General features: G+C 36.6%; 2 protein-coding genes across 2 annotated transcripts in view; both read right to left on the bottom strand.

Moving 5' to 3' along the window:
- LOC142335302 (putative protein-lysine deacylase ABHD14B) overlaps positions 1 to 16272 on the bottom strand; it is a 568842-nt gene that overhangs the window by 108396 nt on the left and 444174 nt on the right. The gene's annotated exons all lie outside the window — the stretch shown is intronic.
- Positions 9435 to 16272, bottom strand: part of LOC142345761 (uncharacterized) — a 49645-nt gene continuing 42807 nt past the window's right edge. Inside the window, exon 5 of the mRNA XM_075398073.1 lies at positions 9435 to 9553. Within this exon, the coding sequence (XP_075254188.1) occupies positions 9522 to 9553 (32 nt within the window). The 3' untranslated portion in view covers positions 9435 to 9521. The remainder of the gene's footprint in view (positions 9554 to 16272) is intronic.

Genomic DNA, 16272 nt, shown 5'->3' with positions numbered 1-16272 from the left:
ATTAGAGCGCGAATTTTGACAACGTATCGAGTGCTTTTTTCGTATACCACCTAGGTCAAAAATTCTTTCCCTCTCAGACTGTACTCGGACAGCGACACTCCTCCCTAGACCCTCAAGTGATTTGATTAAGTCGTGCTAAATACTAGGGAAACCAAAGCCACCGAGCATTCAGTCTCCATGCCCTTTTTTCAATTGGTACCGAACGCTCGTTCTGTTATAGTTTCCCGAAGAGCAAACCGAAAACGTTTAACATAGTCTTAACAATTTGATACGATGATATTGTAAATCATATTAACCAGTTATTAACATAAACACTCTGATTGAAGGAAAATTGAAGATCGAGCAGTGAGCATGTGGTCATTTCCGAAGGTTCGAGTTCGAAAATTGTTGAAAACTTCTGCAATACTAAACGAATCAAAACGAGACATAGCTCATTCTTCCGCTCTCAGACTGTACTCAGACAGTAAGACTCCACTCTAGACCCTCAGTTCAATTGAATAAGTCCTTGACTAGGTTGAAACACTATATAGCGATATTAGAGCGCGAATTTTGACAACGTATAGAGTACTTTTTTCGTATACCACCAAGATCAACATTTCTTTCCCTCTCAGACTGTACTCAGACAGTAACACTCCACTCTAGACCCTCAGTTCATTTGAATAAGTCCTTGACTTGGTTGAAAAGCGATTAGTGTTGAAACACTAAATAGCGATATTAGAGCGCGAATTTTGACAACGTAGAGAGTACTTTTTTCGTATACCACCTAGGTCAACATTTCTTTCCCTCTCAGACTGTACTCAGACAGGGACACTCCTCCCTAGAACCTCAATTCATTTGAATAAGTCCTTGACTTAGTTGATAAGCAATTTATGTTGAAGCACTACATAGCAATTTTTTGAGCGCGAAATTTGACAACGTATCGGGTACTTTTTTGGTATGCCACCTAGGTCAAAAATTTGTTCCCTCTCAGTCTGCATTTAGACAGTAACACTCCACTCTAGAGCCTCAGTTCATTTGAAAAGTCCTTGACTAGGTTGAAAAGCAATTTATGTTGAAACACTATATAGCGATATTAGAGCGCGAATTTTGACAACGTATCGAGTGCTTTTTTCGTATACCACCTAGGTCAAAAATTCTTTCCCTCTCAGACTGTACTCGGACAGCGACACTCCTCCCTAGACCCTCAAGTGATTTGATTAAGTCGTGCTAAATACTAGGGAAACCAAAGCCACCGAGCATTCAGTCTCCATGCCCTTTTTTCAATTGGTACCGAACGCTCGTTCTGTTATAGTTTCCCGAAGAGCAAACCGAAAACGTTTAACATAGTCTTAACAATTTGATACGATGATATTGTAAATCATATTAACCAGTTATTAACATAAACACTCTGATTGAAGGAAAATTGAAGATCGAGCAGTGAGCATGTGGTCATTTCCGAAGGTTCGAGTTCGAAAATTGTTGAAAACTTCTGCAATACTAAACGAATCAAAACGAGACATAGCTCATTCTTCCGCTCTCAGACTGTACTCAGACAGTAAGACTCCACTCTAGACCCTCAGTTCAATTGAATAAGTCCTTGACTAGGTTGAAACACTATATAGCGATATTAGAGCGCGAATTTTGACAACGTATAGAGTACTTTTTTCGTATACCACCAAGGTCAACATTTCTTTCCCTCTCAGACTGTACTCAGACAGTAACACTCCACTCTAGACCCTCAGTTCATTTGAATAAGTCCTTGAATTGGTTGAAAAGCGATTAGTGTTGAAACACTAAATAGCGATATTAGAGCGCGAATTTTGACAACGTAGAGAGTACTTTTTTCGTATACCACCTAGGTCAACATTTCTTTCCCTCTCAGACTGTACTCAGACAGGGACACTCCTCCCTAGAACCTCAATTCATTTGAATAAGTCCTTGACTAGGTTAAAAAGCAATTTATGTTGAATCAGTATATAGCGAGTTTTTGAGCGCGAAAATTGACAACGTATCGTATACTTTTTTCCTATGCCACTTGGGTCAAAAATTCTTTCCATCTCAGACTGTACTCGGACAGTGACACTCCTGCCTAGAGCCTCAACTCATTTGAATAAGTCCTTGACTAAGTTGAAAAGCGATTTATGTTGAAACACTATTTAGCCAGTTTTTGAGCGCGAAATTTGACAACGTATCAAGTACTTTTTTTGTTTACCACCTAGGTCAAAAATTCTTTTTCTATCAGACTGTACTTGGACAGTGAAACTCCTCACTAGACCCTCAGTTCATTTGAACGAGTCCTCGACTAGGTTGAAAAGCAATTTATGTTGAAACACTATATAGCCTTTTTTTGAGCGCGAACTTTGACAACGTATCGAGTACTTTTTTCGGATACCCCCTAGGTCAAAAAATCTTTCTCTATCAGAATGTACTTAGACAGTGAAACTCCTCCCCAGACCCTCAGTTCATTTGAAAAGTCCTTGACTAGGTTGAAAAGCAATTTATGTTGAAACACCATATAGCAATTTTTTGAGCGCGAATTTTGACAACTTATCGAGTACATTTTTTGTATACCACCTAGGTCAAAAAATCTTTCTCTATCAGACTGAACTCAGACAGTGACACTCTTCACTAGACTCTCAGTTCATTTGAATAAGTCCTTGACTTAGTTGATAAGCAATTTATGTTGAAGCACTATATAGCCTTTTTTTGAGCGCGAACTTTGACAACGTATCGAGTACTTTTTTCGGATACCCCCTAGGTCAAAAAATCTTTCTCTATCAGAATGTACTTAGACAGTGAAACTCCTCCCCAGACCCTCAGTTCATTTGAAAAGTCCTTGACTAGGTTGAAAAGCAATTTATGTTGAAACACCATATAGCAATTTTTTGAGCGCGAATTTTGACAACTTATCGAGTACATTTTTTGTATACCACCTAGGTCAAAAAATCTTTCTCTATCAGACTGAACTCAGACAGTGACACTCTTCACTAGACTCTCAGTTCATTTGAATAAGTCCTTGACTTAGTTGATAAGCAATTTATGTTGAAGCACTACATAGCAATTTTTTGAGCGCGAAATTTGACAACGTATCGGGTACTTTTTTGGTATGCCACCTAGGTCAGAAATTCGTTCCCTCTCAGTCTGTATTTAGAAAGTAACACTCCACTCTAGAGCCTCAGTTCATTTGAATAAGTCCTTGACTTGGTTGAAAATCAATTTATGTTGAAACACTATATAGCGATATTAGAGCGCGAATTTTGACAACGTATCGAGTGCTTTTTTCGTATACCACTTAGGTCAAAAATTCTTTCCCTCTCAGACTGTACTCGGACAGCGACACTCCTCCCTAGACCCTCAAGTGATTTGATTAAGTCCTGCTAAATACTAAGGAAACCAAAGCCACCGAGCATTCCGTCTCCATGCCCTTTTTTCAATTGGTACCGAACGCTCGTTCTGTTATAGTTTCCCGAAGAGCAAACCGAAAACGTTCAACATAGTCTTAACAATTTGATACGATGATATTGTAAATCATATTAACCAGTTATTAACATAAACACTCTGATTGAAGGAAAATTGAAGATCGAGCAGTGAGCATGTGGTCATTTCCGAAGGTTCGAGTTCGAAAATTGTTAAAAACTTCTGCAATACTAAACGAATCAAAACGAGACATAGCTCATTTTTCCGCTCTCAGACTGTACTCAGACAGTAAGACTCCACTCTAGACCCTCAGTTCATTTGAACAAGTCCTTGACTAGGTTGAAACACTATATAGCGATATTAGAGCGCGAATTTTGACAACGTATAGAGTACTTTTTCCGTATACCACCAAGGTCAACATTTCTTTCCCTCTCAGACTGTACTCAGACAGTAACACTCCACTCTAGACCCTCAGTTCATTTGAATAAGTCCTTGACTAGGTTGAAAAGCAATTAGTGTTGAAACACTAAATAGCGATATTAGAGCGCGAATTTTGACAACGTAGAGAGTACTTTTTTCGTATACCACCTAGGTCAACATTTCTTTCCCTCTCAGACTGTACTCAGACAGGGACACTCCTCCCTAGACCCTCAATTCATTTGAATAAGTCCTTGACTAGGTTAAAAAGCAATTTATGTTGAATCAGTATATAGCGAGTTTTAGAACGCGAAAATTGACAACGTATCGTATACTTTTTTCCTATGCCACTTGGGTCAAAAATTCTTTCCATCTCAGACTGTACTCGGACAGTGACACTCCTGCCTAGAGCCTCAACTCATTTGAATAAGTCCTTGACTAGGTTGAAAAGCGATTTATGTTGAAACACTATTTAGCCAGTTTTTGAGCGCGAAATTTGACAACGTATCAAGTACTTTTTTTGTTTACCACCTAGGTCAAAAATTCTTTTTCTATCAGACTGTACTTGGACAGTGAAACTCCTCACTAGACCCTCAGTTCATTTGAATAAGTCCTTGACTAGGTTGAAACACTATATAGCGATATTAGAGCGCGAATTTTGACAACGTATAGAGTACTTTTTTCGTATACCACCAAGGTCAACATTTCTTTCCCTCTCAGACTGTACTCAGACAGTAACACTCCACTCTAGACCCTCAGTTCATTTGAATAAGTCCTTGACTAGGTTGAAAAGCAATTAGTGTTGAAACACTAAATAGCGATATTAGAGCGCGAATTTTGACAACGTAGAGAGTACTTTTTTCGTATACCACCTAGGTCAACATTTCTTTCCCTCTCAGACTGTACTCAGACAGGGACACTCCTGCCTAGAGCCTCAACTCATTTGTATAAGTCCTTGACTAGGTTGAAAAACGATTTATGTTGAAACACTATTTAGCCAGTTTTTGAGCGCGAAATTTGACAACGTATCAAGTACTTTTTTTGTTTACCACCTAGGTCAAAAATTCTTTTTCTATCAGACTGTACTTGGACAGTGAAACTCCTCACTAGACCCTCAGTTCATTTGAACGAGTCCTTGACTAGGTTGAAAAGCGATTTATTTTGAAACATCAAAATAGCGAGTTTTGAGCGCGAAATTTGACAACGTATCGAGTACTTTTTTGTATACTTCAGTTACCACAGAAAACCTTGCACCAAATTTTCAAGAAAGTATTAGAAAAACAAAAAAAATCTGATCATTGTCTTTTTATAATCTGGACAGTGGTCTGAATTTGGGTCTGATCATAGGCGCACTATAGTCTGCACAAAGATCTGGGTTTGGTCTGAAAAGCGGTCACTTTGGTCTGGAAAGTCTGATCATAGTCTGTTTATAGTCTGGACAATGGTCTGAATTTGGGTCTGATCATAAGCGCACTATAGTCTGGACAATGGTCTGGTTTCGGTCTGATCAGAGGACATTTTGGTCTGGAAAGTCTGATCAGAGATCATTTTGGTCTGGAAAGTCTGATCAGGGGTAACTTCGGTCTGGAAAGTCTGATCAGAGGTCATTTCAGTCTGGATAGTCTGATCATAGCTCAATTTGGGTCTGTTCCAATGATCTTTTTTATGCAGGGATACTAGTTTTTGATATAATATATAAGAAGAGAGATTGGATTCAAGTTGATCCACTTTAAAACCACTGCGTTTCCTGTTGTTATGATTTCAAAATTTTTAAAGATTCTTTAAACCGTTACTTTAAAATTTCGCTATTGTTGTTCATTTCAGAAACTCCTAATGTACATTCATTCCCTGTTTCCGGAAGTTCAATGTTTCCGCTAAAAGTGTATGCATTTTTTGGTCATGTCAAATTCCGCTCATTTCCTGCATTTTTTATTCCGATCAAATTCCTCTCATTTCTTGCATTTTTTCCGCTCAAATTCCGCTCATTCCTTGCATTTTTTATTCCGCTCAAATTCCACTCATTTCTTGCATTATTTCTTATCGATTCCGCTCATTCCGGTCAAATTCCGCTCATTCCGGTTATCTCTTGCATTTTTTTGAGCGGAATTTGAGCGGACTCCTCGACTTGGGCTATATCTACCCAAAAGAGTTTATTGGCCTATAAAAAAGAACATCAAATGATTTCCATTTTATCCGCTAATTATTTCTATAAAATCCAATTCTATAATTTAGACTTCCGATATGGTAAAATATACATTTAAAACATCATAAAATAAACCAAGAAAGAGGTCTCAAAGACGGTTTCATTTTTAGTATAATTGAATTTTATTACGATTTAGAGAAACAATTGAGAACAATATTTTTAAAAGTGGCAGTTTTTTGTTATTTAAAGGTCATTATGTATTATGTACTAGTATGTCAACTATAATTAAATACTATACTAACTATACAATAACTTTTTGAAGAACAGAAGGTTTCAAAAATCACATATGCACATAATACTTTGATAGGGTTTGGTAAATGACATTTGAAAAATAAATTACCATTTACTGCATATGGCAAAATGGCATCTTATAACACAAAAGAGGCTAGGCAAAGGCCATTCTGTTATCATCTCGTGATTAAATCTATTTGTCCAGATCTAATGGAAACTATGATGTAATATTCATAGGTAAAACTGTGGTCAACATCTACCAAATAGTATAATTAGCTGAGAGAAAAATTTATTGGATGTTATGTCTATACATTGTTAAAACTAAAAGGATATTCCAAAAAAGTTTAAAACAATGAAATTCTGCACAAAATTGTACTTGAAACAAGATATACATTTGCTATCACAAGTTTTGAAAAGTTTGAGACATTTGTTAAGATGGACTTACAATTGATTCGTGATATAGATACACAGATTTTTATCAATGTTAGCAGGTTTAATGAATTGAATTGCTAAATTAAAAAAGTACAAAGAAAATTGTGATATCTTATCCATTCTAGGAAAAAGAATAAGAGGACTAATAGCAACTGTACTTGGAGGTAGCTATTACAAACCATGGAATAGATGCACTCAAACAGAGTAATGACAATTAAATGAACAAATTATTGCATTAAAGAATAATAATATAGTAGCAAACATGGTATTAACGAAATCATTAGCAGAAACAACCAAAAAATAAAATACACTGTAGACGGAAAAAACTTTGTGAAATGAATCTCAGAGAACGATATTGATGAAAATGATGACAAGAGTCTAATTGGCGTTAAAATAGAAGACGATTGCTAACTATTATACTGTAAACGGGTAAAAAGGAGCCCCCCCCAAGCGTGCGCCAAGTAGGAAACTAAGAACAAGCAGACCGGATTAACGTCTTTACGAAACAAGGGAACTAAAACTGCTATTAACCAAAGTTTCGGTTTTCACCTGGTAACACCAAAGTGTTAGTCTGACTTTTCTTAAAAAATTACAGCTGCTGCCACTTATTCAGAAGTGAAGTGAAAGTACTAAGAATCCGAAATTCCGCATAATTCTGATTCCACACATTTCAAAGCTTTATAAATTTAGGCGTGTGTGTGTGTCACATATTGCTGCGAAGAATTGGATAATTATGCCTGATCTTTTTGTTGTGATCAGAAAAACCAGGTTTAGGTTTGCAAAAAACACATGGTGGAAAACCAGAAAAAAACGGGAGCTCTAGATTGAGCAGAACACCAAATCTATTTGCGGAAGCCAGTTGGGCTTGAATGTTATAGGAATAGAATTTTAACAACACAATCCAGTCTGCTTAACGGCAGGCATAATGGCAGGCATATGTCCCTTCATCCTGAATATAACTTCTGCTGGGATTGTTCTCAGCGAAAGAAAAGCTGTAGGATTTGTCAACAAAAAGTGGACTTCACTTCGCCTTTCGCATGAAGTCAATACTAAATTACTATTGCTTGATGATATTTCAAACTTCCTCGCTTTAGCTCACTTTATTTAAATTTTAAGAACACATCTCTTTTAATTTTTTTCAAATTGAGCAAATGTAATGTTCAGTATTAAATTAACTGGAATGTCTCTCTAGGTGCAGTGGAACATCATCGTCATCACATGTAAAGTATTACAGTTATGTATAAGGTTGCTTTAATTCCCCGGTGGATTAAGCAGAAAGGTTTTTGGTTAGGAAAAGTTAAGACTTTTTTTCCCTTTCTAAATTCTTTTCAACTGGAAGGAGGCATTATCTGAAATCACCAAAAATGTTCTAAAATGTTTCTAACTTGATATCGTAGCATAAGTGTTCAAGTAAGTCTCACCCTTATCAGTTACTTTTGTGTGATTAGATTAATTGGGTAAACTGATGTCTGTTCATTTGAGATTTTCCTTTTAATTTTAAAAGATCAGAATGAAACCTCTCTCCGTTGAATAAGACTCATTGGGCCTTTTTCAAGACTTTAGACATTTAAGTGTAATCTCATAATGGTCGCTTAGATAAAAGTGGTAAATCTATTTACGCGATGTATTAGTTAAATTTTGCACGACCTTAAGATTGTACAGAATACCCCCACGATCTTTTTACCGCGTAAATCTGGTGCGACCAGTGTAACTGATTGTGATGGCAGAGGCCATATTAAACACTACACATTTGAAACTTATATGCAACAAGTGTTAAAAGTAAATGCAGACAACAAAAAGGTACAGAACCCAAATGGTTTTGTCCTACCGTGCAGTCTGACCGACGGTGGATGTGAATCCACATCCCTAGATCCATTTGCTTACACGTGGACCCAACCTAGTAATTGCCTTCTTTCTATTCTTTTCCAAAATAAAGCTAAAATGGTAAAGTATCTTCTTGATCCCACGCCCGCTCAATACTACATTGTGAGCGACGGAAATACTGAACCAACTGAGAGAGAAAAAATGTATGGTCGTGATGAAAACAGTGACAAACTTGCCATGAAATTTCGTATATATGACAATAAACAGGAGTTGTGTGGCAAGAAAGGAGCACTGTACCGAACAAATTTTGATTCCTTGTTTATTTCTTATTCCGGTGGTTTTGATATGAGTACGGGTAAACCAAATGTTATTCATCAGGGAAAAAACAATTATAAAATGACAGTTGATTCAAATAATGTGGTTTCAATAAACGGGATGTCTAAGGTCTCTTCTAATCTCGGTAAATTTGAAAAAGATAAACTCCACTGGAATTTTTTAGGAACAGATAAGATAGACTATGAGTTACATCTAGGCGCCAAACTCTCCTACATATGTATTTCAATGCAAAACAGTTGAGACAATCTGAAATGACTCTTTTACGAAACCAATGTGAGTTAGAGAGAACCCAGATACTAACTATTATGATGCTTGCTGTGCAAAATAATAGATTAGCAGGTTATATGCTTACCGGGAACCGTTCGATGTTTTTGGACACCGATGGAAGCATCGGATGGCTAAATCACTGTCCAAAAAAATTGTCCCCACTTAAAGTTCTTGTTCGTTGTTTTGACAGAATTCCAATTTTTTATGGAGATCGTACTATGTTTGTTGATCCTATTACCCGTCAAACTTTTTCTATTGCTAATGAAATAAAGTGTTCTGGAGGCTATCGAAATGCCTTCCAACTTGATGTTGATGATGAAAAAACTTGGCACCAGTTAATGCCCCATCCGATGCCTTTTTCCTCTCCTGCGATCATGTCACCTCATGACATTGGTCATATAACACAATTTCCCACTTATGAAACATGACGAGCCGGAATGTACACACCTAAACAAATTAAACAATTTTGGTCAAACATAATTCAAAATACCGTTTCAAACGATATCCTGAAAAAAATCACCCGAACGGTAATGACTAAAGAAAACATAAACTTTGTTGATCAAAAGGGATATGACTTTGCTAGCTCAGCGAATTTTAATCGCGAAGTGTATCTTGATTCATTTCTATCTCCTACCTTTTTTGTGAATCAATTTATATGAAGCAATACCTATGGTGACGCCACTTCCTATATTTTACAGCTTATTTCTTATTAAATGGAGATTATTTGGGACACTGGCTTAACTTATTTGACTAATAACAATGTTACTGTCCTTTTTCGCTCTTTTATTGGTAGAATTGTTGCTTTCCATATACCTTCATCAAAAAAATACATCCAAATTAAAGTTTCCATTAGCTTAGACTTTGCTGTTCCCGCATTTTCCATGAGCAAACTGATTGGTGAAGATATTAATGTATTTGTACCGAGAAGCAATGACAATTTTTATAATTTATTAGATTACTTGCAACACGAGGAAATGTACCTAAGACGTAAATGTTGGGAACCAATGTCAATTTGCTCCTCTAATGACTCCTCTTCTGATTTCTCTTTGTCTTCATCGGATTCTTCAGATGATGGTTATCCCTCTGATATTTTTGTCTCAGAAACTGGTCATGAAATCACATTTATACTCTATCAACAAAAATTAGCTCAAGTTAGATCTTTTATCATACCCTGTTCGCGAAACTTTATTCATCTCTATATTAGTGTTGTTTGGGAATTATATGATGTAATTCTTTACAAAAACGACGATAACTTCTCGGAAATTCTTGATTTTTTTATTAGTGAGTCTCAAAAACACCATAAACCATCACATGGACTTTGACCCGTTGGAAATTTTTACCCCTGTTTTTTCTCTAGATTTTGAAATTGAATTTTTGAATTATCAGGAAAAAATTGTCTGTTTTTATATCCCCTCATCCAGAAACATCATTTACTTAAAAGTTGAAGTAAAACTTGACTTCTCCCTTCGTCTTGAAATAAATGAGACTGTACGACTCTATTATGAACTAATTTGTATAAAGAACATGATACATTTGATACACTCGTATTTCATCTTGAATCCGGAACCTCTGCTGATGAAAAAATCTACTTATCTCCTTACTTCCTCCAAGTTCTCTATTAATGGATTTTAACCCATCTGCTTCCTTTACTTCCCTCCCGTCTTCCAATATATTTGTGCAGTTCTTAATTTTTTTTGGCGAAGTTTCGTCCTATTATATTCCAAACTCAGAAAACCTCGTTCACCTACGTGTCAAAATTATTAATGAAGGTTTTCCTAAATTTTTAATCAACCTTCCAACTGCATTATATTACGATGTCCTTGTTTTCCCAGTAAACACTACCTTCGACGTGTTAATAGAACATCTTGAATCCGAAAGCACCTAAACTGAAACTATTTTATTGGCTTTCGATGTAAGACTAATAGTATAATTTAAAACCAGTGTGCACATTTTCAGGTTCATCGACTTTATGTACGAAATATCTTCAATAAAACAGATCACCAATCGAATTTTTAGTACCACCATACTTTTTCTGTCTTCCCTTTTTACAAGCATCCCGCCGTTGTTTAGTAGAATCCTTTCCTCTTTATTCGTAAAAATTCCTCACTTCCTTAAAATCTTAAACAAATTATACCAACGCTGTGTGTTTGCCTTTTTAGTTTCAATAATAGCAATTAGATTGTACATTCATTTTTGCGTTATTACCATCATAAACAAGACAATAACTTTACCAGAGTCTCGAATCCGACATCTCAAAACAATCTATTACACCTATGCAGATTTCCTGTACTTTTTCTTATATCAGGATTGTCCATACAGTGCTATTAAAATTACAGTTTTTCTGTTGACAATATCTCTGCAATTTTTATCAAAATTCAGCGTCCGAACAGTAGTTCTGGTTGTTATTTCCATCCTATATCTTTATTTCCTTTGTTGTTATTTTGAGCTATTCTGCATTTGCGAGCTCAATCGTTTATCCCCCTGGAAAATTTTGTTACTCCCAAATACCTTAAACCATTATCTCTATAACGAGCGTGATATTTGCTAACCTGCTGTGTTAACTTGAACAAGCTCAATGTACTTATTTATCAATCATCAATTTTTCGAAACTCTAGGTTTTGAAAGAACATTCAAAGCAATACCGGAACCACAAGCTTTTCTCCGTGTTAAAATTCGTTCCATAGGCTCATCAAATGCCGGTGAAATGTCTGTTTATCCCAGTTCAATTTACTGGAAACACTTTATGTTCTGTTTGAACAACCCTGATTGTCGAATGATCTGATATTTAAATAATCTTCCTCCCAATGAATTTCAAATTTCAGAACGCTTATGTTGCCCTTACCCACTTCGAAGGATCTTTTGTTTTTGAACCAGATGAGAATCATGTTTGCCAAGCCATTATAATTTACTTCGAATACTTGGATCCCTTAAAAGAAGATTTCATTTATGTATTCCCCGATTCACCATTTTTGAATTTCTTTTTGGCTCTCTCTAATACAACACCCGACCTAGTACCTCATTCTTTAGATTACGTTTAAAATTTTTTGACTTAGGAATCATGTATTTTTGTCTCCAAGGAAAACTTATAAAAATAACACGAATCGAAAGGTCCTTCACGCAGACTTTGGGAAAATTCCCTCCAATGATTATAATTGATTACAGGTTTGAGGAACCTCCTTTCGTTTCTAACACTACTGTCGTTTTCCCTGATAACTTATATTGAGATTTTTTTCTTGCTATAGTCGATATTCCGGATATACCCTCGAACTTAAATCTTTTACTACTCCTCAAAAAGAATCCTCCTGAAGATTCTTAATCCAGTAATATGGAAAACATTAAACTTACTGACATTTGCCCCTACTGTTTTTTAAGTCCAATAAAAGACCCAGTTATGCTTCACTTTGATCCAAATGTTCACATACAGCATGCTGCTTGCAAGAAGTGTATTCTGTTGTCTTACCATCACATAAGAACTCAAAATGACCCTGACGAATATGGCCTTTACCCTCTGCCTCCATGCCCTTTTTTTCGTGAACCCACAACGACGCAACTCGATCTGCAACCGTGCGAAATATGTACTATTGGCCGTCATTGCAGTCTTGGTTCCCACATGAAACAGCATCCTGGACGACTAATTTGCTGGTCCTGTCTGCAAAGACTTAATTACTGTCCCATTTGCGAAATCAAGTACGACTTCTCGAGCCCCTTCGCTTAATTGTACTTGACCATTTGTTTGCATACTTTTTGATACATCTACGCTGCTTTACTATGTAAACATTTTTTGTAAATAAACACAGAAAAGTGCTTATTTGCCAGTGAAGGATAACTCGAAAAACTGGAATAGATACTTTTGTGGTTGTTGATGTTCAGCCACCAATCCTTCATTGCTTGTTAACATCACCCTGAGATCAGCTGTTCCCTTCTCTTTAATAGCGCTCAGGTTTTTCTGCCTATCGGCGCAAGCATTACCGTGATAGAATTACCTTTGTTACTAGAAATGATTCCTTTCGATATTTCCTTTAATTATATGGGTTCTATTTGGCCTGCTTCAACTAAGCAGTTGAAATGAAAGAAAAAAATTAGTTTACTTTAACTACTAAAACAAAAATGGCTTAATGCATTGGTTTACTTTAGTTCTTTATTGTAAGTTTCTTGACTCTTAATTGAGCGAATGTTCCGAGTTAATATTTTGAGACATTTGATTGCCATTAAACTCTTTTCTCCTGTTGCGACATTTAGATGGCAACTTTCTTACACACAAAAGAAAATTACAAAAGCTGCTATTGTTTTGAGGACTCTCCTCAAGACATGGTCGTTCTGCACTACGGCACAAAAAGGCTGCACGTGGGGTGCCGGGAGAGTGCCCTAATGGCACGAAAACTATGTGCGGAGTTCAAGTGCCCTGAAAGCAGGCAGCCCCTGACGGAGTTCCTCTTCGTCAGGACGTGTGTGCAATGTTTCCAACAGAAGCGACATTTTCATAATGGCAGGCATATGTCCCTTCATCTTGAATATAACTTCTGCTGGGATTGTTCTCAGCGAAAGAAAAGCTGTGTGATTTGTCAACAAAAAGTGGACTTCACTTCGCCTTTCGCATGAAGTCAATACTAAATTACTATTGCTTGATGATATTTCAAATTTCCTCGCTTTAGCTCACTTTATTTAAATTTTAAGAACACATCTCTTTTAATTTTTTTCAAATTGAGCAAATGTAATGTTCAATACTAAATTAACTGGAATGTCTCTCTAGGTGCAGTGGAACATCATCGTCATCACAGGTAAAGTATTACAGGTATGTATAAGGTTGCTTTAATTCCCCGGTGGATTAAGCAGAAAGGTTTTTGGTTAGGAAAAGTTAAGACTTTTTTTCCCTTTCTAAATTCTTTTCAACTGGAAGGAGGCATTATCTGAAATCACCAAAAATGTTCTAAAATGTTTCTAACGGTTTCTAGAGTTTTTGCGATGCTGCCCACAGAAAAGGCAAATGTCATCGATCTGTTTGAACCCGAAAGCAATCTTGCGGGATTATCAAACGAATGTCCTCCTGCTAAGAATAACACACTCAGCAAAAGTCAGCATCAACAATATAAACAGCTCGACAAACTTATGGTCGACGAACGTCAAATTGAGCGAAATCGTGCACCGTTTGTAAAACGCAAAGGCCGTCCAGAGCGAGAACAGCACTCACGAATAATTGAATCGAAACTACCTCCAACCAAACGTGTCCTCCTCGATGATGGTTTAAGCCATTCTCGGATGCCTAAGTTGACAACAAAACTTCAAATGCAACGGGAACGAGAGCTGAATATTAACCCCCACAACCCAAGGTATATACGTACGTTAAGTTAGAACCTTCGGCTGGCGGCTAACGACTTTACGTTTGTTGGAAGGGTTATCTTGAAGAACGAGACATTCGGCATAATCCTTGAGGGAGGGTGATGCGAATGATTTCCAACTATCAAACGTGCATTTATCTCACCGTGTCAACGTATGGAAACTTGATTCTCGCAATCGCGAAAAGCACTCTTATATGTTGAGACAAGAAAAAGGAACTCTACGAACATCGGTGCCATACGATGCTATTACTGCATTTGGCATTCCCCTTGACGAAATCCCAGTCAGCGATTATCAGATTAGAACTTTTTTGTACGAAGCTGAAACCAATCTTCAAGAACTTCAGATGAAATTTGATAATTTAAAGTTGGAAAACGATAAATTATCTGATGCATAGTCTACACTGAAAGAATTGCAAATGAGATTCGACAATCTGAGGTTGAAGAAAGATCAACTATCTCAGGACTGTATTAATGCTAAGAAAATGGGTGATGTTCGACAAGACAGAGAGAAACGATCAGCTGAGCTGCTCAATCTAGAACGACAAACTACACAGAGATGTGCTGAGACTCTACAGAAATATGAGAAGACATGCAATACTTTCGAAAAGAACGAAAAACTATATTTGAAAAAGATTGCTAGTCAGAGGAAAAAGATTAAAAGTCTTATAAAAACTGTGAACCGCCTGACGAAGAAGAGATAATGACAATCAAATCCTCAAAATGGAATCATGACTATTTTATATATTATCCACTTCAAGCTTTCATATGTGTAATTATGATGCTTCTATTTTAATTATTTTGGTACTTTTTGACTGGGGTGAGAAGTAAACGGGTAAAAAGGAGCCCCCCAAGCGTGCGCCAAGTAGGAAACTAAGAACAAGCAGACCGGATTAACGTCTTTACAAAACAAGGGAACTAAAACTGCTATTAACCAAAGTTTCGGTTTTCACCTGGTAACACCAAAGTGTTAGTCTGACTTTTCTTAAAAAATTACAGCTGCTGCCACTTATTCAGAAGTGAAGTGAAAGTACTAAGACTCCGAAATTCCGCATAATTCTGATTCCACACATTTCAAAGCTTTATAAATTTAGGTGTGTGTGTGTGTCGCATATTGCTGCGAAGAATTGGATAATTATGCCTGATCTTTTTGTGGTGATCAGAAAAACCAGGTTTAGGTTTGCAAAAAACACATGGTGGAAAACCAGAAGAAAACGGGAGCTCTAGATTGAGCAGAACACCAAATCTATTTGCGGAAGCCAGTTGGGCTTGAATGTTATAGGAATAGAATTTTAACAACACAATCCAGTCTGCTTAACGGCAGGCATAATGGCAGGCATATGTCCCTTCATCCTGAATATAACTTCTGCTGGGATTGTTCTCAGCGAAAGAAAAGCTGTAGGATTTGTCAACAAAAAGTGGACTTCACTTCGCCTTTCGCATGAAGTCAATACTAAATTACTATTGCTTGATGATATTTCAAATTTCCTCGCTTTAGCTCACTTTATTTAAATTTTAAGAACACATCTCTTTTAATTTTTTTCAAATTGAGCAAATGTAATGTTCAGTATTAAATTAACTGGAATGTCTCTCTAGGTGCAGTGGAACATCATCGTCATCACATGTAAAGTATTACAGGTATGTATAAGGTTGCTTTAATTCCCCGGTGGATTAAGCAGAAAGGTTTTTGGTTAGGAAAAGTTAAGACTTTTTTTCCCTTTCTAAATTCTTATCAACTGGAAGGAGGCATTATCTGAAATCACCAAAAATGTTCTAAAATGTTTCTAACGGTTTCTAGAGTTTTTGCTATGCTGCCCACAGAAAAGGCAAATG

The sequence above is a fragment of the Convolutriloba macropyga genome, chromosome 1 (assembly GCF_964194025.1).
Source record: "Convolutriloba macropyga chromosome 1, txConMacr16.3, whole genome shotgun sequence".
NCBI lineage: Eukaryota > Metazoa > Xenacoelomorpha > Acoela > Convolutidae > Convolutriloba > Convolutriloba macropyga.
The sequence above is the reverse complement of the archived record's forward strand: the minus strand, read 5'-3'. Positions and strand labels throughout refer to the sequence as shown.